The 22678-nt window shown below is 39.2% G+C and overlaps 2 protein-coding genes across 3 annotated transcripts; both read left to right on the forward strand.

The window, feature by feature from the left end:
* The first annotated feature begins 13037 nt into the window (after positions 1-13037).
* Positions 13038-18395, forward strand: LOC104244707 (glycerol-3-phosphate dehydrogenase [NAD(+)] 2, chloroplastic). Of its 2 annotated transcripts, none has more exons than XM_009800181.2 (9): positions 13038-13399; positions 14743-14879; positions 15130-15235; positions 15420-15621; positions 15697-15784; positions 16920-17067; positions 17371-17520; positions 17596-17745; positions 17866-18395. In XM_009800181.2, exons 1-9 carry the CDS (start codon positions 13109-13111, stop codon positions 17878-17880), a joined length of 1287 nt encoding a protein of 428 aa, XP_009798483.1. In that variant the 5' UTR covers positions 13038-13108; the 3' UTR covers positions 17881-18395. The 2 variants fall into 2 exon arrangements, with proteins under 2 accessions (XP_009798483.1, XP_009798484.1); XM_009800182.2 differs by having other exon boundaries at positions 13271-13399; positions 14747-14879.
* Positions 18396-19206: 811 nt separating this feature from the next.
* Positions 19207-22599, forward strand: LOC104244709 (pentatricopeptide repeat-containing protein At2g40720). The gene has a single exon (XM_009800183.2). The coding sequence runs from the start codon at positions 19484-19486 to the stop codon at positions 22040-22042; it is 2559 nt and encodes an 852-aa protein (XP_009798485.2). The 5' UTR covers positions 19207-19483; the 3' UTR covers positions 22043-22599.
* Positions 22600-22678: the final 79 nt, after the last annotated feature.

Genomic DNA, 22678 nt, shown 5'->3' on the forward strand with positions numbered 1-22678 from the left:
CAATTTAGGGGATGCAGTCGATATCAGGGAAACTAAAATAAGCATCCACATTGCACCAAATATCAGGGAAGAATTAATCAAAACACTTATTGAGTTCAAAGATGTTTTTGCATGGTCGTATGATGACATGCTGGGGTTAAGCACGGATTTACTGGTTCACAAATTGCCCACTGACCCGGCATGCCCTCCTGTCAAGCAGAAATTGAGGAAGTTCAAGACGGATATGAGTATGAAGATTAAAGAGGAAGTAACCAAGCAGCTGCAAGCAAAGGTTATTCGTGTCACTCGATATCCTGATTGGTTGGCTAATGTGGTGCCGGTGCCGAAGAAAGATGGGAAGATCAGGGTGTGTGTTGATTACCGTAATCTGAACAGGGCAAGCCCAAAGGACAATTTTCCTTTACCCAACATCCATATCTTGATCGACAATTGTGCCGGACGTGAGATCAGATCTTTTGTAGATTGCTATGTTTGGTATCATCAGATTCTGATGGATGAAGAAGATGCGGAAAAGACGGCATTTATTACTTCGTGGGGGACTTATTGCTACCGGGTAATGCCATTTGGTTTGAAGAATGCTGGGGCAACGTATATGAGAGCAATGACCACTGTGTTTCATGACATGATCCACAAAGAAATTGAGGTGTACGTGGACGATGTGATCATAAAATCCAAGCATCAGGAAAACCACGCAGCAGACTTAAGGAAGTTTTTCCAAAGGCTTCGAAGGTACGATATTAAGCTCAACCCGGCCAAATGTGCATTTGGTGTTCCATCTGGGAAGTTGTTGGGATTCATCGTCAGTCGGCGAGGTATTGAACTAGACCCGTCAAAGATCAAATCTATCCAAGATTTGCCACCGCCGAAGAACAAGACAGAAGTAATGAGTCTGTTGGGAAGGTTGAATTACATCAGCAGGTTTATTGCACAACTCACAGCAACCTGTGAACCCATTTTTCGGCTACTGAATAAAGATGCTGCGATAGAATGGACGGCAGAATGTCAGGGGGCATTTGACCAGATCAAGGGATATTTATCAAATCCACCTGTGTTGGTTCCACCTGAGCCGGGGAGACCGTTAATTCTTTATCTAACGGTCCTGGAGAATTCGTTTGATTGCGTGTTGGGCAACACGACATTACAGGAAGGAAGGAGCAAGCCATCTATTATCTCAGCAAGAAGTTCACAGTATATGAGGTTAAGTACACTCAACTCGAGAAGACATGTTGCGCCCTAACTTGGGTGGCCCAGAAATTGAAGCATTATTTGTCCTCATATACTACTTATCTCATTTCTCGCTTGGATCCACTAAAGTATATTTTCCAGAAGCCTATGCCCACAGGGAGGTTGGCAAAATGGCAAATATTACTCACGGAGTTTGACAGCGTCTATGTGACGAGGACGGCCATGAAAGCCCAAGCACTGGCCGATCACTTGGCAGAGAATCCTGTTGATGAAGAATACGAGCCGTTAAGGACGTATTTTCATGACGAGGAAGTAATGCATATAGATGAGTTGGAATTACCTGAGGAACCAGGTTGGAAGCTTTTCTTTGATGGAGTCGCAAATGCGAAGGGAGTTGGAATAGGAGCGGTACTTATTTCTGAAACGGGTCGTCATTATCCTGTTACAGCTCAGCTGCGTTTCTATTGTACCAACAATATGGTTGAGTATGAGGCATGCATTTTGGGTTTGCGACTAGCTGCAGACATGGATGTCCAGGACGTTTTGGTCTTGGGAGACTCGGACCTCCTGGTGCATCAGATTTAGGGTGAATGGGAAACACGGGATTTGAAGCTCATACCATATCGACAATGTTTGCACGATCTGAGCAAGCGATTTCGATCAGTGGAGTTCAGACACATCCCAAGAGTTCACAATGAGGTTGCCGATGCATTGGCCACTTTAGCATCGATGTTGCACCACCCAGACAAAATTCATGTTGACCCATTGCAAATCCAGGTTCGTGATCAGCATGCTTATTGCAACATGATAGAGGAAGAAGTGGATGGCGAGCCATGGTTTTATGACGTCAAGGAGTACCTTAGTGGAGGAGTGTTGTACAAAAGAACCCCAGATTTCAGATTGCTGAGATGTATGGATGCCAGTCAAGCCACGACAGTTATGACAGAGGTACATGCTGGAGTTTGTGGGCCGCATATGAGCGGATATATATTGGCGAAGAAGATTCTTCGAGCAGGGTACTATTGGCTCACTATGGAGCGTGATTGTATCAATTTCGTGCAGAAGTGCCATCAATGTCAGATACACGGAGATTTGATTCATTCTCCACCGACAGAATTGCATACAATGTTAGCGCCATGGCCATTTGTTGTCTGGGGCATGGATGTCATTGGACCTATTGAGCCGGCAGCTACCAACGGTCATAGGTTCATTCTGGTAGCCATTGACTATTTCACTAAGTGGGTTGAAGCTAAAACTTTCAAGTCGGTAACCAAGAAGGCAGTGGTGGATTTTGTTCACTCCCATATCATCTATAGATTTGGGGTCCCAAAAGTGATAATCACGGATAATGGTGCTAATCTTAACAGCAATTTGATGAAAGAGGTATGTCAACAGTTTAAGATTACACACCGTAATTCCACCCCATATCGTCCCAAGGCGAATGGAGCAGTTGAGGCGACCAACAAAAACATAAAGAAGATACTGAGGAAGATGATAGAAGGGTCCATACAATGGCATGAGAAATTACCATTTGCATTATTGGGTTATCGCACTATCGTTCGGACTTCAGTAGGTGCAACTCCTTATTTGTTGGTATATGGAACTGAAGCAGTAATACCGGCGGAAGTTGAAATTTCATCCCTTCGGATTGTCGCTGAGGCTGAGATTGATGATGACGAGTGGGTCAAAACCCGTTTGGAGTAATTGAACTTGATTGATGAAAAGAGATTGACAGTTGTATGTCATGGCCAGTTATATCAAAAGAGAATGGCGAGAGCCTACAACAAGAGGGTGCGCCCCAGAAAATTTGAAGTGGGGCAGCAGGTGTTGAAACGAATCCTGCCACATCAGGCCGGAGCAAAGGGCAAGTTTGCCCCGAATTAGCAAGGACCGTTCATTATAACAAGAGTGTTGTCCAATGGCGCTTTATGTTTAACAGATATCGACGGGAAATGCGTCGACATGGCTATCAATTCTGACGCAGTTAAAAGATATTATGTATGATTTCTTTTGATTGTAATTGTTGTTTGTTTGTGGTTGGCATTTATCGGAGAATGAAATGACGGAGGCAATTCTTTCTTCTATCCAAACACTTCAACCTTTGCTTCCCCTTTTGAGCCTTATTTATTCTTTCATATCCCTCTTTTGGAATCAGTAATTAAAATGAAAGAAAAAAAAGAGAAAAATAATGATAATAAAGACAAAAGAAAAGTCACAAGAAAAATAAAGGACTTGGGAACTACGTTTGACCTGATTCCTCAAAGAAGGATACGTAGGCGCCTCACGGCTCGGTCATAGGGTAACATAGTGTGCATAATGTAACATAGTGTAACAAAATAAAAATCTCCAAGCAAGAAAAACTGGGGCAGAAGTTTGCGTTTGTAATTTTGGTAAGAAAGTTTGATTCTAAGAGTTGTACTGTTTTACCCATCAAAATTATTTTGAACTTTTGATACCCCTTTTCCTTTTTAACCATACACAAAAAAAACCCATATTGATGTCCAAAAAAGACCTCCCGATCAGTATCTGAGAAGTGCCAAGTCAATGCAAATGGAATTCGGGAATAACACTTTGATCCCCAACAAAGAAGAAGATCATAAGCCGGAAATGAATTGATAGCCGAAAGAATCCCCAGCAAAGAGAGTCATGTCGACAACACTCCAATCCCCAGCTGAAAAATAAAATAAAATGAGAGAGTCTCATCGGTGAAAACCTTCACAAGCACCATGAGGCGACGGGAGTTGAGAGAAATGAGAGAGTCTTATTAGTGAAAACCCCTCGAAGGGCACTATGAGGCGACAAGGCAAGATTGGCGGAAAGGGTCCACATTTGGCAAAGAGTTGAGTGTTTATTATCCCCAGGAAGACAAGGTCATCCGAAAGATTGATTGATACGAATAGACTAGGTTGATCAATCCGGAATGCACGACATGATCATTGGGATTGGTTATATCATTTAGATAAGTTCTTTTCTTTCCTTTTTTCCAGCATTTGTTCAGAAAGACTTCTTCTTTTTCTATCTTTTGAAAGTATCACTTTTTCATTTCTTGGTTTAAAAGACTTTACCTCCCCAACAGTTTGTTTTTGAAAAGGATCTTCAGAGCTTACTACCAGTTGCCAAAATGGTGCGAAGAAAAATGCGAATGGGATAGGACAAAGATAAGGCGACAAAGCAAAAAGAAGTTGGTCGCAAAACCAAATGATGAATGGGTCTAGATCCCAAGAGGACCAAATTTCCAGGGGAAGTTGGAGAAAAACGGAAAAGCAACAGTTAAAAGATTATGAGGATCCCCAGCAGATTTGCGAGATACAGGAACAACTCTGACAGATTCTCGACCAAGTTCCGCAATGGTTGGACAACACAGAGCGGGGAAGGAAGAGAAAAGAAAAACCATCCCCAGCAGGAGTATCATCCCCAGCAAATAATATCATCCTCAGCAAGTTTTGTAGCAAAGCAGGAAAAGGGAAAAGGGAAAAACCATCCCTAGCAGAAGTGGCACGACCACTCACCACGTTTTAAACTAACAAATTTTTCTTTGATTTGAAGCAGGGAAAGGAAATATTATTGACAGTAGAAATACATGGTCATAAGGAAGATTATCAAACTGGGGCAGAAAATTTTCTCTCATTACAAAAATTTTCTTGAAATCAGATAGCCATTTGGGAAATAGAGAAGATAACATAAGTTTTGAAGGAAGTAAAATCCCCAGCAGTATATGAAAAGGGAGATACAAGTTTTAAAAGAAAAGCAATCTTGGAAGAAGCAAGATAACCCAAAGTTTTAAAAGTAATGGCATTTGAATCAATATCTTCCCCGCCATTGTTAAAGGGAGGAAGTTAATTCCCCAGCAGTGTTATTCCCGGCAGGTTTCAGGGAAGTGAAAGCACCAGTTTTGAAGGAAGCAGTTGAAGAAGTCAGGAGCCCGCCTGGAGAATGGAGGTGTTACATTTAAAAAATTGGAGAAGTCAGGAGCCCGCCTGGAGAATGGGGGTGTTATTGTTCGAAGTTTTTGTTGAGGTCAGGAGCCCGCCTGGACAATGGAGGCTGAATTATTTTTGAATTAATATTGAAGTCAGGAGCACGCCTGGAGAATGGAGGCCGAATTATTTTTAAAGTTGTTGAAGTCAGGAGCCCGCCTGGAGAATGGAGGCCGAATTATTTTGAAAAAGTTAATTGAAGTCAGGAGCCCGCCTGGAGAATGGAGGCTGAATTATTTTGAAGAAGTTATTGAAGTCAGGAGCCCGCCTGGAGAATGGAGGCCGAATTATTTTTAAGTTATTGTTGAAGTTAGGAGCCCGCCTGGAGTCAGGAGCCCGCCTGGAGAATGGAGGCCAAATTATTTTGAAAAAGTTGATTGAAGTCAGGAGCCCGCCTGGAGAATGGAGGCTGAATTATTTTGAAGAAGTTATTGAAGTCAGGAGCCCGCCTAGAGAACGGAGGCTGAAATGTTTAAGAAATTGTTGAAGTCAGGAGCCCGCCTGGAGAATGAAGGCTGAATTATTTTGAAGAAGTTATTGAAGTCAGAAGCCCGCCTGTAGAATGGAGGCTGAATTATTTTGAAGAAGTTATTGAAGTCAGGAGCCCGCCTGGAGAACTGAGGCTGAAATTTTTAAGAAATTGTTGAAGTCAGGAGCCCGCCTGAGAATGGAGGATGAATTATTTTGAAGAAGTTATTGAAGTCAGGAGCCCACATGGAGAACGAAGGCTGAAATTTTTAAGAAGTTATTGAAGTCAGGATCCCGCCTAGAGAATGGAGGCTGAATTATTTTGAAGAAGTTATTGAAGTCAGGAGCCCGCCTGGAGAACGAAGGCTGAAATTTTTAAGAAATTGTTGAAGTCAGGAGTCTGCCTGGAGAATGGAGGCTGAATTATTTTGAAGAAGTTATTGAAGTCAGGAGCCCGCCTGGAGAACGGAGGCTGAAATTTTTAAGAAGTTATTGAAGTCAAGAGCCCGCCTGGAGAATGGAGGCTGAATTATTTTGAAAAGTAGTTGAAGTCAGGAGCCCGCCTGGAGAATGGAGGCTGATTTATTTTCAAAATTGCTGTGGTAGTCAGGAGCCCGCCTGGAGAACGGAGGCTGAAATTTTTAAGAAATTGTTGAAGTCAGGAACCTGCCTGGAGAATGGAGGCTGAATTATTTTGAAAAGTTGTTGAAGTCAGGAGCCCGCCTGGAGAATGGAGGCTGATTTATTTTCAAAGTTGCTGTGGAAGTCAGGAGCCCGCCTGGAGAACGGAGGCTGAAATTTTTAAGAAATTGTTGAAGTCAGGAGCCCGCCTGGAGAACGGAGGCTGAAATTTTAAGAAATTGTTGAAGTCAGGAGCCCGCCTGGAGAACGGAGGTGTTACATTTAAGAAGTTGGTGAAGTCAGGAAGCCGCCTGTAGAACGGAGGTTGTTTATTTTAAGTTGGAGAAATCAGGAGCCCGCCTGCAGAATGGAGGTTGTTAAAATTTTAAGCTTGGAGTCAGGAGCCCGCCTGCAAAACAGAGGAATACATTTCAAGATCAAATCAGAAGTCAGTAATGAGGAGGGTTTCAACAAAAAAATCCCCAGCATAACAAGCTTTAATGTAGGAAGCAGCGTCCCCAGCAGACAGAGCAGAATGATAAAACTTGTGTTCAGAAAAGCAAAAGGCCAGTGTCATCCCCAGCAGTTTTCGAAAAAAGCACCAAAGGAAACACAAGCCGACAAGAAAGCAAGGCAACCAGAGCAAGTGGAAGATAGATAAGATTTTGTAATTCTTAGTTTAGTCTAGCTTCTTGTTTTCTTTTGGCACGGTGTAATAAGGAGATCGAAAAGCAGTAGCAACAACATGCAGCAGCAATAACGGCAAAATTGTAATTCCATGGTAGTTCCAGCTACCAAAACTTCCCGAACTACATTAACCTGATTCCCTTTTAGCCAGGGATATGTAGGAAACCTTTGAAGCAAAGGTTCGGTTAAATCTTTTTCAAAAAAAAATGCTTCACACGGAGTATTCCAACAGGCAAAAATCGCTCGTATCCGCTCACTTGATCTTTGCACGAAAAACCTTCGTGTTTTCGGACAAAGAGGGGCAGCTGTGAACACGTGATTTTTGCTTCACGAAAACTACTCCAAAAGAAATTAAAAATAAAATAAAATTCTCTTGGTGTACAATTTTTAGGATTTGCGTGACATTTTTGGATAATTATTTGTGTTTTTGTCCGTAAATATTTACCTTGTTGTAGTTAATTGAAAAATACATAAAAATACATATTGCATGCATATTTAGGATTTAATTATGCATTTAGGAATTAATTAAACCATCATTTGGCTCTAAAAAGAAAATCACAAAAATATGCATTTTATTCTATTTGTTGTCATTGTGTGATTTTATTTTAAGGTTTTAATTTGTATGTTAATTGTTGTAAGTGTTAATTAATATTTGTGTAGTTTTATTTTTGATTTTACAATTTAATTAGGAATTGTGTGTAAATTAGAAGTTAAAGAAGGAAAAGGAAAAGAGTTCAAAAAATGAAGAAAACTCGGATTGGGCCGAAAGTTTAAATTGAAATTGGGCCCAAATCAATACCAATTTTGACCCAGTCCGGTTAGCTGGTCTCTCAGATGAAGGAAACGACGCCGTATTGGCATGTTCCATCTGAACTGTTGATCAAACAGATCTAACGGTCCAGTGCAGTTCTTTCATTAAACCAAACGATGCCGTATGGTTGTATTTGATCTGGACCGTTCATTGCTTTTGATCTAATGGCTCCCAGGCTTTCCCTCATGACCCGACCCACTCCCATCTGAGACCGACCCAATCCCCACTCAATCAAAACGGCACCGTTCCTTTAAGTGGAGAAATCCTGGCCATCAATCTCACTTGATCCAACGGCCAGGATCCATCCCTCCCCTCTGTATATAAGGCTAATTCTCACCCCACGCCCCCATAACCAAACACCCACCCCCCATCCATGTTCATCGTCTCTTTCAGAGATGGACCCCAAACCCTAGCCGCCCTAAAATCCCTCCGTTTGAAAGTCGGCGGCAACAACGCCGGTGACCACCACCTTAACACCCTAAGACCATCTGACCACCCCCGTTCCAAATATGTTACTCGTGTAGTTCGAATCTTCCCCCATATTCTCGAATCTTCATTTGAAGATTCGAGCCAAACGGAAACCTACACCAACCAACCCCAAACTCACCCCAAGGCACCCCCTAACCACCCTCGTTACGGATCTGTTGGTTGCTCACCTCGAATCAACTTCCAACTTCTCGAATCTTCAATCGAAGATTCGAGCAGGACTTAGATCTACCCCATTCACTCCAAATTCATACCAGGCAACCCCCAGACTCCCTCATACCCTAAATAACTTTGGTTCCGTTCAAATCTGTCTAGAAACGGTCGAACCCTAAATCGAAAACCAGGAACCCTAGAAATTCAAATCATGGAATCCGTCAAAATTAAGTGAGGATTTGGGGTCTAATCGACCTTAATCGAAGTGTTCTCAGTTGAGAACACTTCGACTAAGGTCTGTTCGACCTCAAAGTGTCCGAGTCCGAAGATCGAGCCTGGGTCCGTGTAGTTCTGGTATTTTGAGGTATCTTCCTTTTTCACTTGTTTTGTGTTCATTTTTTTTATCTATGTATCTGTTTAGTTTAGTTTGATTGGTTTTTCCATTCTTTAAACAATTCATTTTCTCATCCCCAGTGACCTTTTTATTTGGTCGATTTTTCTTTTGTTGATTAAATTGTACCTGTTATAAACTACACATTCGATTTGATTAATGTCGACGAATAATTAGTTTCATAAGTCCCCTGTGTTGTACAAAGCCATGAATCATCTTGTTTGTATGATTGATTTTGTTTGTTGTTACCAATTGTGTATGAATAATCGATTAATAAGTTGCATCGATTAATTAGTTTCCTATTAGTCCCTGTTTCTATCAATACCACTGAAATTACCCGTGAATTGCCTGATTTTCTGTGTCTGATTGTTTAGTGTCAATTGTTGTAGGCAATTGGTTAATTAGTTTTCGTCGATTAATTCGTTCTTATTTATAGACCAGTAAGTTCGTCAAATGGTTGTTGTGTGTGCTGATCTGTGGACACTTAGTTTTAGGGCATTGTCAATAGGCTGACAATGATCCTGCATTCATGTTGATTCTAATTTTATTATTCAGTTTCAGCTTTAAGGATTCTGTTGAGTTCTATGTTGTGTTAAGTCTGGTTTTGATTTAATTTCAGTTCACTTATTCCAATTGAATTCTAACCTCAGTCATTCGGTTATCAGAAATAAGTTTGGTTATAGTTGTTAGTCAGGTTTAATTTTCAAATCTTTGTTAGTTGAAAACAGATTTCAGAATTAAAAGTTTTAATACAGTTGAATAATTGTATTAGGGGGCAGTAATATTAAGGGGTTTCAGGGGTGATTTGGGAATGAAACAGTTAGGATAATATTTTAATGTTAGTGTGTTGTTAGTGGGATATTAATATCTTTAAATTAATACACTAATGGGGAACAAAAGGGAATGGGGGGCTGAAAATAAGGAAAAATTTTCCTTAGTGGGATTTAAAGTGGAATGATTCAGATTTTAGTGGGAAAGGGGGGTAAGGCAGTAAGAAAAGGGTCGGGCAGTAGGTTTAAGAGGGAAGACTTGTATAAAAGGGTGTGGAGGCTGGATTTTGAAGGGAGGGAGAATTTAAGTTAAAAATTGACTGACTTTTAATCTTGGAGAGTCAGAATTTGAGAGAAAAAGGACTAGATTTTAACGTTAAGAATTTAGTTTTTTTTAGAGTCAGTAGTTTGAGTGTGTTCTATTTTGAGTGTTGAAAGAACAAAAAAATCAGAACGGTTCCATTGCATCTTTTGCTTCTGGTTCACTCTGCATTCTGCCTATGATTGTTTGGTATTGCTGGGTTCCGAGTTGGGTTTTTCTGGGTTGCTCTTTGGTTATTTGCTACTGTTTCATTGGGTGTTGCTGGATTTCTGCTCGATTTTTAAAATCTGTTGTTGGGTGTTGTTGTTGTTGCATGCTACTTCTGCTGATCCTCCTCTTCTTTTGCTCTCCAATATCAGGTACACAACTGATACACTGATTATTGTAAGCTAAAAATATGGAAGCATGTACATTATGAAAGAATGGAAGTTTGAAGTCTTGATATAGCTTTTTCTTTTCTTTTCATTAATTATAATTAGAACATGCTATATACTATTCTTATGTAATTTGATGCCCCTTGGTATAACTGAGTAGTTTTGTAGTAATGTAGTCAATGATATTCTGTTCATTTTAGTTTGGTTATCATTTACTATATGTTCAAATGCATGTCAAATGAAATCAGGTCCAGTAAACCATTTTAATTACCGTGGCAGTCTAGTTTCAACATTCAATGGTTTGAAGTTAGAATTAAAATTAGACCTCTAAGTTACCTCACTCCAACTGATTGATTCTTTAAAACTTGGGTAATTTGTTTAATTAGATATCATCATTTTTACCTTTTTAGCATTACAAATTTTGAATATATGTAGAATAGTTTAACTAGGCCTCAATATTGGAACAAAATGGCCCAGGTCCAGTTTAATACTACCTACGTTGGACCTAGGCCCATGCTTGGCAAACGGACTGCCCATATGCACCTTTATATTCTGCTTTAACAAACTGCGTCTGGAACTCGGCTATAACATGTAATTTAATTAGGATCTTTTCTTCTTTCATTTTAGAGACGAACGAAAAATAGAAGAATGCAGTCACTTTAGGACGATCCTTTTAAAATAAACGAGATGAGCCTCGTCGAATAGAACGCACAAGCTGTGGGGCCCTCTGTACGTGTTTATAAAGTTACTTAGATTTCGAGAAGGGCCGTTTAGCAAATTTCACGGCCTTGCCCAAAATAATGATATGCTAGTCGCTTTAGGCGCATTTTTTTAATAAATTACTTTCTTAAATTCGGGTGCACATTTATGTGACCCAAATCCAAATCTCAACGGAGTTGAAATGTGTCGATAACCACGGGTACATTGATTGTGACATGGTTAGAAATACGTTTTCACGACGTTGCAATTCTCTTTAAAAATAATGATAATAATAAAAGCGGTTAAAAGTTAAAAAGTACATTAGTTACAATATGTATAAAATCAGATAATCAAACTGAATATAACAGTTGAGCGACCGTGCTAGAACCACGGAATTCGGGAATGCCTAACACCTTCTCCCGGGTTAACAGAATTCCTTACTCGGATTTCTGGTTCGCGGACTGTTAAAAAGAGTCATTCTTTTCTTCGATTCGGGATAAAAACCGGTGACTTAGGACACCATAAATCTCCCAAGTGGTGACTCTGATTCTTTAATAATAATCCTGTTTCGATTGTCCTTTAATTGGAAAAACTCCCTCTGCGTCCCTTTGCGATGGCGCGGGTAAAAAGGAGGTGTGACACCATGAGCTCCCATCCTTAATGTGAATATCTACTTAGGAAAGCCATAGTTATTACACATCAATCTTCTCTAAAGGAACCTTGAGTAATGTTCCTTTAACCTGTCATATAATTACTTTATAGAGAAATAGTTGAGTCATAACATCAGAGAATATACTTATAATTAATAAATATACAACAACAATCCAGTATAATCTCACAAGTGGGATCTACGAAAGATAGTGTGTACGCAGACCTTACCCCTATTATGAAGTAGAGAGACTGTTTCTGATATCCCCTCGGCACAAGAAGATGAAAAGCGACAATAGAACAATAACAACAACAAAACCAGAAAGATAATACTAGCGAGCTAGGAATTAGAAAATATACCTGGAAAAATAATATCAATAATCAGTGCAGTGACAAGGTCCTAGAAAATAGTACGAGCACAACATGTACCATTAGCATACTAAATTGTGACACTGACCAACTAGAGTTACATACAGAACGAAGCAGAAAAACGTTCACTACCTGCTAACCTACAACCCTAATGCTCTCCCTCCATATCTTCATATTAAGGGTCATGTCATCACTGAGCTGGAGTCGCATTATGTCTTGCCTGATCACCTCTCCCCAATACTTCTTTGGCTGCCCTCTACCTCTCCTCGTACCCGTCAGAGCCAACCGCTCGCACCTCCTAACCGGGGCATCTAGGCTTCTCTTCTGCACGTGCCGGAACCATCTAAGCCCCACTTCCCGCATTTTATCTTCGGGAGCCATGCCCACCCTCGCCCGAATATTTTCATTCTTAATCTTTTCCAACCTCGTGTGCCCGCACATCCATCTCAACATCCTCATTTCTATTACTTTCATCTTCTGGATATGGGAAATCTTGACTGGCCAACATTCTGCTCCATACAACATGGCCGGTCTAACCAGCGCTCTGTAGAACCTGCCTTTAAGTTTCGGGGCACTTTTTGTCGCACAAAACGCCAGATGTTAATTAACCTCCATTTCATCCAACCTGCCCCTATACGGTGCGTAACATCCTCGTCAATCTCCCTGATCCCCTGGATAATATACCCAAAGTACTTAAAACTTCCTTATCAAGCCTCACGTCGCTGTCCACTCCCCCATAAAATCGCTGAACTTGCACTCCAAGTATTCAGTCTTAGTTTCTCCTGTGTTCACCTTACGTTAAGTATTAGTCCTCAAGTTCAAGACTCATACACTACTAGTATACAATTATTTTACATTATAAGATTAAATTAACCTAAAATGGGAGGTATTAATAAAAAAAAAATGTAAGAGCATGCTATAAATTGTACTATTATAATTAATAGTGTAAATATATTTATTTTATGTGCCTATACAGATTTAAATGTTGTGACACCTAATTTGTGCAAGAGGACTGGACCAAAAAAAAAAAAGGACGCCACGTGAAAAGCAAAGATTGGATAGAACGCTGAAAAGGAAACTCTGTAAGACGGAAACACCAAATGCTGAAATAAGAAGCACATTGTGATGAGCAAAAGCAGCAGCAAAAATGACTTGGCTATTAGAGCCGCCTTTTGTTAATTCTTCAATCCCTTTTCACTCTCATCCCCACAATCTCTATATCCGAAACAACTCTTTTTTCAAACCCATTTCTGCCGCCCCCGGAGCTGTAGAGCCTCTCTCGCCGGAGCCGGAGCCGGAGCCGGAAAGCCTTGCATTATCGCTTGATGGCCCAAGAGAACGCCGGAGAGTTGTCCGGTTGGCTTGGGAAAAGCTGGTTCGTTGGTCTCGCTCTTTGCGTTCTAAGGCCAAAACTGACGTCATTGAACGTACTAATAAGGTACTTACCTCTTTTACTTTCCTAATTTCTCTGCATTTTTTACTCCAAGTGTATTGTATGAAACACGGTTTTCAAAATTTTCCATATTTTATGAATCTTCTAATTTTATTTTGTTGTAACTTTAAGATACTGGTGCATGATTATTTCTGTGTGAACTATGAACTTTTCTTGGTAGAAATCGGGGAAACCAGATTGACCTGGAACTTATTGCTTTTTAGGTTCTAGTCTATAACCTAGTATAATTTCTGAAGTTTGTGATTGTGAGGGATAATCATTTTTGCTGTTAATCATTTCGATTTTATTTTTCTGCTTCATTGCCTTTTATTATTATTTTCTTCAATGGGAAGATGAGAAGAGAAACTAGTTAGTTAGCAAATTTCCAGTAGTAAAAGATTTCCATATATCGGAAGTGAGAATGACAAAATGAGAGAGTAAGTATCTCTCTCCACTGCCTATGATGAGCAAGAAATAGAAATTCTTTTTCCTGGTAGTATTTCCTTGAGAATGATTTTCATTTTTACTTTCTTATCCATTTTCCTTCTTTTATTCTTTTCCCCTCTGAAAGCAGAAACAATTTATTAATCCTACAAAGAAAAGCAACATACAAACAAAGGTCTCCGGCTCTCCATTAAGAGCACTGCTGTCTCAGCATTGATATTAGAGCCACGAAAAGGTGGCAGTAAAATAGCTTAGACTGACTTCTAATCGACCTAAGAGAATCACCACAAGCTAAATTGTAAATACTTGTTTGGCTTAGTTCTCGTATCTTGTTACAGAAATTGTATTCATTCTAATACTGTGTGTTCTTGAAGCATTGGCATCTTTGCTTCTTATTGTGTTTAAACATGGCAGTGTTCCTCCCCCCCCCCTTTAAGTGCCCTATTACTGTTTGACTTCTTTATGTTATACTTCAGCATTGTACTAATTTCCTTTCCCATTTTATTAAAATGCTTAATCTAGAACACTAACGTTTTTCTACTTTTTTTCACTGGAGGGTAGAACTACTTTTGAATATTTTCTGCTTAGATATGAAAGAAAGTTTAAAAACCAGAAAGGTTCCCTCTAGCCGTTCACTTATGGTTTCTAATTCAATAATACCCCTGAGAATCCACGACGAAAAGGGGGTATCCTTCTTTCAACTTCAATTAATCCCTAGAACATCAAGTAATTAGAAATGAAATGCCTCCCACCCCTGCTGCAGAAAGAAAGAAGTTGAAAAACTGTGTTCTTATGTTTACTGGCTTCTTTCTTTTCTTCCATTTCCCCCTTGTTGCTGGTTCTTGGGTTGGGTGAATTTAATGTTAGTGCTGAATGATACAATTTTTAATATCCTTTGGTCCTAGATAGTGGTTCTTGGAGGTGGATCTTTTGGAACAGCAATGGCTGCTCATGTTGCAACAAGAAAGTCCCAGTTGGAAGTGAATATGCTTGTAAGAGATCCTCAAGTTTGTCGATCAATAAACGAGGAACACTATAACTGGTGAGCTTTTGACTTTAATTCTGGTTTTGTTTATACTTTAGGGTTTTAACATAACCAAAAGCATAGCCGTCACCTGGACCCAACCTCCGAGCCAATTCCACTCAGTCCATCCGATAAAAAAGGGTGGCGAGTGCAGATAGAGAGATTTTGATCTGCTGGGTTTTCATGTTAATAGGCAAAGCTTGCCAGTTTAGGTATTTCTTATCATTTTTTTTTGCTTCGTAACCTTTTCCTTTCTCTTTTGCTACAGTAAATATTTTCCACAGCACAAGCTACCAGAAAATGTCATTGCAACTACAGATGCAAAAGCTGCTCTGCTAGGTGCAGATTTTTGCTTCCATGCTGTACCTGTTCAGGTATATTTTATGTTTTCTTAATTCATCGTTTGTTTATTGTGCAATGAATTCTGCTGGAACCATGGAAGCAAAATTATTATCTCATGTACTAGTTCTTATTTCCTTGGATTTGCAGGTGAAGTTTGTCCATTTATTTTGCAACTAGTTTGACCGAGATGCATTTACCAATTATATCGTACTGCAGTTCAGCTCATCATTCCTTGAGGAAATTGCCAACCATGTTGATCCAGGCTTGCCGTTCATATCTCTCAGCAAGGGTTTGGAGCTAAACACATTAAGAACAATGTCTCAGATAATTCCCAAAGCACTGAAAAATCCTCGCCAACCCTATGTTGCTCTATCTGGTCCTTCCTTTGCACTAGAGCTGATGAATGAACTACCAACAGGTTGTTTGGACTGTTTTGAGAATCTATTTTGTCATTGCTTGAAGTTCAAAAATAACCCTTGCTTTGCTTGTGCAGCAATGGTAGTAGCTTCAAAAGACAAAAAGATGGCAAATTCCGTTCAGCAACTTATGGCTTGTAGAAACCTGAGAATCAACACATCAAGGTATTTCACTAAGTTGCTCGAACTCGGGTGCGGGTATCTGATACGGGGACGGATCCGAGTATCGGACTTGGCAAAATTTAAATTTTAAGATTCGGGGGTGCAGATCTGGATATGGATACGAGTGTAGGGATTCGGCTAATAAAAAATAGAGCTATAAAAATATTGTAAATTTTGAGAGATATTCTGAGAAAAACTTACATGAATATTGTAGAATTCGATCTTTCATTCTCCAAGATGGACATTATTTTTTCATTCTCCTAAATCTGTTTGATTTTTGATTTTGAGAAATCAAAATCTCAATTTTTCTCCCAAATTTGTCGATGGACTCCGGTCAAAGTGTCCGAAGTCAGTTGACTGAATCTGGGACGTATCCCGCTCCCGCTCCGGTCCCCGTCTCGTATCGGGACGGGGACGGCACCAAAATCGAAGAGTCCGCGCAACTTAGGTATTTCAATCAGTGGTCAGAGCTATAACATTTTGATTGCAAGTCTATCATAGAATTTTACCACTACAACTAGGGAACTTTCTGACACCCCCTTTCTGTCTTCTCATATCTTCAAGAGAAACACAACATTGTAGAGCTCTAATAGGATATGTTTGATGCTTATCCTACCTTGGATATTTTGGGTGGATTTCTTGAACCTTGAAGGATCATCAGCTGGAAATAAGAATTCTTTTGTTCTATAAGCAACATTATGAAATGTTATAAAATATTAAAGTTTGATTTTAAAAAAAAAAACAAGGAACTTGTCGAAGTTTTAATTTTTTTCTTATAAAGCTTTAAGTTGTAAAGCCCTGATGTCTTTTGTCTGATTTGATCTCATCTGTTTAGGAGGAGCATATATTTCAAACTATTATGGATTGTATTGAAGTTCTGCTGATAAATGAAAAAAAAAAGGAAGACTGCTTTCTTCAGCACACAATGGTTGTGCAGAGGGTTCTCCTCTGTACAGAATTAGATACACTGTAATTAATGCAATTTCTGCTGTTGGATTCCAGGGGGGATAAATGGTCTGGTTGCACCTAGTCCTGGTAACCTACTATGTGTAGAAGTGTCTGGAGTACGTTCGAACAAAGTTAACATTTGTAAAGGTTTTGCACTCCAAATGCTTGCTTGTAACTCCTGATGTTACAGTGATGTTACAGGGGTTGAAATTGCAGGTGCATTGAAAAATGTGTTGGCAATTGCAGCTGGCATTGTGGAAGGACTAAATCTTGGCAACAATTCCATGGCTGCTCTTGTTTCACAAGGTTGCTCTGAAATTCGATGGTTGGCAACAAAGGTTAGTTGGCTTTAATCACATCTTAGAAGTTTCTGCATTTTCCTTCTATTAATCTTCCACATGACTTTCAAGCAGCTATTTGACTGATTATTATAATTCAAGCATCAATTTCATGTATGAGATATTAGGCACTGCTATAAAGGTTTCATGTTCTGTTCCCAAGTATTTTTGCTGCTATCGATTCAAGCATCAAGTCGACGTGTTCATATTTTCTAAACAAGCTGTGATTTAGAACTATCAGCTTGAATGCTTGATTATCTTTATCCTAAAATACTGGTTGACACTGATCTCTTTCCATTAAAGATGGGTGCAAAGTCAACAACATTAACTGGTCTATCAGGAACTGGAGATATTATGCTCACATGCTTTGTGAGCCTTTCAAGAAACAGAACAGTTGGAGTTCGTCTGGGATCGGGCGAAAAACTTGACGATATACTTAGTTCAATGAATCAGGTATAAGAAATGGAGCTGCTGTGTCATTTTGTGGTTTTGTCTGTTCTCTCTCCTTTACAACTACTACATTTTTAGGTAGCTGAAGGGGTTACAACAGCTGGAGCTGTAATTGCTTTAGCGCAAAAGTACAAGGTTAAAATGCCAGTTTTAACAGCAGTTGCAAGGATTATCGACAACGAACTAACGCCCACAAAAGCTGTTTTTGAGTTGATGAATCTCCCTCAGGTTGCTCCCATGCTTAATAATCAATTTCTAAAAGGGACTTTTTCATGTCAATATGACTCTAGAAACACTTTTATACAACCTGTATTACTGACTGCCAATTGTTTTGATTCTAATATGCAGGTTGAAGAAGTTTAAACAAGGCAGTGGAGTTAGAAGATGTTAGCTGCTGGGTGAAACTTTAACACAAATACAACCCGTGAATGGCGTAGTTGCTCCCTGAGGCTCAAAATCAACATGTTATCATAAGGATCTTTGCCTGTTTAGTGGCTGCACAGTGAGGAGAGTCAGAGGCGGATATAGAGCGGGTTCCATGGGTTCAACTTAAGTCTGAATCCATTGCTTTCGGCTCGCCATATGTACCTATGCAAAAAATTTGAAGTTTGTGGGAGTATTAGATTCATTCTAAACCATCTGACTATAAATCTTAGATGCGTCTCGGCTGACAGTCTCCAAGTTTTATGGTGACCAAATCTGTCTTTGAGTTCTTTCACCACGTTATTAGTTATACATGCCCAAGTATGATTTATGAATTCGAGTCAAGCTGGAGCTTGTAATTAGTCATCAATAACACTGTTTGAATGAATATATTTGAAGGAACTTACAATTCTAGATTTGTAAACTCAAAATTCTTGCATAAGAATGTTCTGTCAGCTGATCTTTTTTTTTTCTTTTTGTAACCTGATAGTACGCTAATGTTAGTGTAAAACCTTAGGACAATGCTTTCACATATTGAAGGCAAATATAACTTGTATTCGTTTCCTTACCCAAATCATGTAGATTTACCTTTTGGTGGTTATGTTTTCTCCTTTGTAATAATCATTTTGAACATTAGTAGTTGTCATTCAAATTAGTTTAGTGAATCATTTTGAGTAGTAGCAGCTGTCATTTAAATGGGAGGCCATTATGTATCTTTTCTTATAATAAACCAACTCACTTTAGAATTATCTAGACATATTATTCTGTGTTAAGTAATTTAACAACTTCGTTCTCTTTGAAGGCTGTAATGCGTTGTATTCTTCAGAAAGGTTGAGTTCTCTCTATGCAATATATGATTTCCTGTCCGAAAGAAAGAGCATTTCTATCAAAATTTAATTGGCCAAAAGAAAAAGATTTTCTATATTTCCTGATCTATCTAACACTATACTACCAGATATAAAAGTGCTATAATGGTGGATTCTCTTAGTTTCCTTATTACATTAAAAAAAATTATCACAATATTTTATTTAATTATATTGGTTCATGAATTATTTTTAAAGTCATTGATGGAAATCTGAAATATAACAAACCTTTTTTTAAAAATGTTCAAATCACCTAGTGTTCTATCTGTAACAGAGATGTAAAAGTCGCTAAATTGAAAGTCTTACTTGATACATACTATTCTCACACTATATGTATAGTGAAAATAGCATGGATTAGCCAGTTTTCGGATTGGTAATTGAAAAATAGCCAGCTTTTGCAAAATCGTTAAAAAATAGCCACTATTTTAGCTTAAGTTCCTATGCTGGATTATGGAGCTCCTGCATATAAACTTCCAGCATATTATGTTAGAAACTCCAACATATTATGAAATTCCAGCAAATTACTGGAATCTCATAGGTAAAAAAACTCAAACGCATATTATGCTTTTTAGCATGTTTATTTCCTAGCGTCAATAATTTCAAAAAAAAAAATCATTTCACACAGGGGCACCGGTTTGTCAGTGACATTTGCTTTGCAGAACTTAGGAGGATGAGATGCTATGCGTTTCCTTTGCTTCAAATCCCGTGAATTTTCCACTCTAAATCCAGTCCAATCTCTTGTTTTGCTTAATTCCAAAATCAAAACATTTATCCAACAAGGAAACCATTTTGAAGCTCTCTTAGCCTACTCTAAAGAACCTCATTTTCCTCTCAACACCTCCAAATTCACTTTTCCTGCTCTCCTAAAAGCTTGCGCCTTTCTTCCAAATCTTCATACTGGGAAAACAATCCATGGCACAAGCATCAAAACGGGTCTTCAATATGACCCTTTTATCATCACTTCGCTCATCAACATGTACGCGAAATGCCGGTCACTTTGTAGTGCAGTCCAAGTGTTTGATTTTATTTCTGAATGTAAAGATTTGGTTCAAGATGTAACTATATGGAATGCTATGCTAGATGGGTATATCAGAAATGGGCTTACTGAGGAGTGTATGGGTTTGTTTAGAAGAATGCAAGAGCTTGATGTCAAGTCTGATGAGTACTCTCTTAGTATTCTTTTGGGGTTGTTTAATGGTCGTGTCGATTTTGTCAAAGCAAAGGAACTTCATGCTTATGTTGTTAGAAACGCTTTCGGTCATGATCCTTTTGTGGTTACTGCATTGATTGATATGTACTCTAATTGTGGTAGGCCAAGAGATGCTTGGTGCGTTTTTGAGAGTGTAGAAGACAAGGACAATATTGTCATGTGGAATGCATTAATTGGTGGGTTATGTGAGAATGGATTATGGGGAAAAAGCTTGGAACTATATACTTTAGCTAAGAACAGGGGCTGCAAACTTATGTCAACGACTTATTCTAGTACTTTGAAGGCTTGTTCTGAGGGTGAAGATATAGATTTCGGCAGGCAGGTTCATTCGGATGTTGTCAAGATGGGTTTTGAGGATGATCCTTATGTCTGTACATCGGTGTTGTCCATGTATGCAAGGGTTGGAATGTTGGAAGATGCAGACAAGGCTTTTGATTCTGTATTAAATAAAGAGGTTGAAGTGTGGAATTCTATGATTTCAGCTTATGTAGGCAATGTCAGAGGCGATGATGCTCTGCGTGTGTATAATGAGATGCGATCAAGAGGCATTCCTTCTGATTCTTTCACCCTGTCAAATATTCTTATATCATGCAGCACGAACGAATCTTATGATTTAGGTAGGGCAATTCATGGCGAACTGATAAAGAAACCAATACAGAATAACATCGCGTTGCAAAGTGCTCTAGTGACTATGTACTCAAAATGTGGAATGTTAAATGACGCTCTTGAAGTTTTCAGTAGAATGGAGGAGAAGGATGTGGTTGCATGGGGCTCAATGATCTCAGGTCTTTGTCAAAATAAGAAATTCAAGGAGGCATTGGAAATATATAAACAGATGGAGACTGATAATGTTAATCCAGATGCTGATATAATGGCAATGATGATAAATGCAAGTGCAGGACTAGAAAGCTTACAGTTAGGTTGCTCTATCCATGGAATCACAGTCAAGATTGGAGTAGAATTAGATTGTTCAGTAAGCAGTTCTCTTGTAGATATGTATTCTAATTGTGGTCAGCCGGAGATAGCTGGAAAGGTTTTCACTGGTGTTCCTAATAAGAGTTTGGTGCTTTGGAACTCTCTGATCACTTGCTATACGAAAAATGACTTACCTGAGCTCTCTTTAAATCTTCTTCCTCAACTTGTGCAGCAAGGATTGTATCCGGACTGTGTTACACTTACTAGTGCCCTTGCTGCTGTTTCATCTTTAGCGATACTGATTCAAGGAAAGGCAATTCATTGTTACCAAATAAGGCATCAAATTCTAGAAGACAATCAAGTGGAAAATGCACTAATTGATATGTATATAAAAAGTGGATGCTTAAGGTATGCAGAGCGTATATTCCAGTACGTATCCACAAGAAACTTAGTAACATGGAATACGATGATTGCAGGGTATGGATCTCACAGTGAGTGCAGTAAAGCTATTAACTTGTTCAATGAAACGAGGAAATACGGAGTCAAGCCTGATGGCATAACTTTCCTTTCCTTAATTTCCTCTTGCAACCATGCTGGTTTAGTGGATGAAGGCTTTAAACTATTTCACTTAATAGAAGAGTATGGAATAAAACCTCAAATGGACCACTACATAAATGTGGTGGACCTTCTAGGTCGTGCTGGACGCTTGAATGATGCATATAATTTCATACAAAATATTGTGGTGGAGCCTGACCGGGGCGTGTGGCTTTGCCTTTTGTCAGCCTCTCGAGTCCATAAAAACGTAGAGCTTGGAGAAATAGCTGCCAATAACCTTCTGAAGATGGAACCTAACAGAGGTAGCAATTACGTTCAACTTTTAAATCTCTATGTGGAAGCTGGGCGGAGGGAAGAAGCAGCAAGTTTGAGGGCTTTGATGAGGCAGAAAGGTTTGAAGAAGAACCCTGGATGTAGTTGGATTGAGGTGAAAAATAAACTTGATGTTTTCTTCTCAAGTGATTCATCATCGCCAAGGTCAATTGAGATCTATGAGACACTGCAAAGTCTCAGAAGTATCATGAAAAACGAAGGAGATTATGAGATTGAGGCAATATGAGATTTTGAAAATGCACAGGAAATAGTTTTCTTTACCTAGTTAACGGACATGTGCGTTAACTAGGTTGTAAGAGGGAAACCTGCATTTTCAAAATCGAGGTGGACTCGGGTGTCACCCTATTGGAGCATTGATTTGCCATGTTGAATGGTTAAGGCTGCTGATCAATCTTACATTTCGCGATACATTAATATTATTGACAGACGATGCACCCCGGGAAAGTGGAAGTCAGAACTTCCTAAGATCGGGTATTGCTGTGGTTTCTCCAGCTCTATTTCCATGGGCAATTCATTTAACAAGAGTCACTGTCACAGGCAGAGGCTGATTCAAGGGTGTGAATCCGGTTGGTTCAATCAGTTTTTGGCCAGTTCGATTCAGGTTACTAGATTTTTGGATCGTAGGGAGACAAACTTTTGCTGAACCGAAATACGTTCAATATAGTTTGATTTCTATCTCTTGGTTCATGTTGATACAAGGTAATAGGTATGAAACTGTCGAGCCGGGCACTGGCATTATTAAAAATAGGGAAAAGGTCCAAATTTACCCCTTTGCTTTCGAATATTGTCTACATTTAAATTCGGTTATACTATTCAATCAGACTTACCCCTACCGTTATACTATCTGGTCAAATTTACCCCT

Source organism: Nicotiana sylvestris, chromosome 3, assembly GCF_000393655.2.
Source record: "Nicotiana sylvestris chromosome 3, ASM39365v2, whole genome shotgun sequence".
NCBI classification, from domain to species: Eukaryota; Viridiplantae; Streptophyta; class Magnoliopsida; order Solanales; family Solanaceae; genus Nicotiana; species Nicotiana sylvestris.

Excerpts from the sequence above, each read along its gene's own strand:
- LOC104244707 (XM_009800181.2), top strand. The coding sequence starts at position 13,109 with ATGACTTGGCTATTAGAGCCGCCTTTTGTTAATTCTTCAATCCCTTTT. Across the intron at positions 15,236-15,419 it reads TCCATGCTGTACCTGTTCAG|TTCAGCTCATCATTCCTTGA; the intron begins GTATATTTTATG and ends ATCGTACTGCAG. Across the intron at positions 15,785-16,919 it reads CTGAGAATCAACACATCAAG|TGATGTTACAGGGGTTGAAA; the intron begins GTATTTCACTAA and ends CTGATGTTACAG.
- LOC104244709 (XM_009800183.2), top strand. The coding sequence starts at position 19,484 with ATGCGTTTCCTTTGCTTCAAATCCCGTGAATTTTCCACTCTAAATCCA.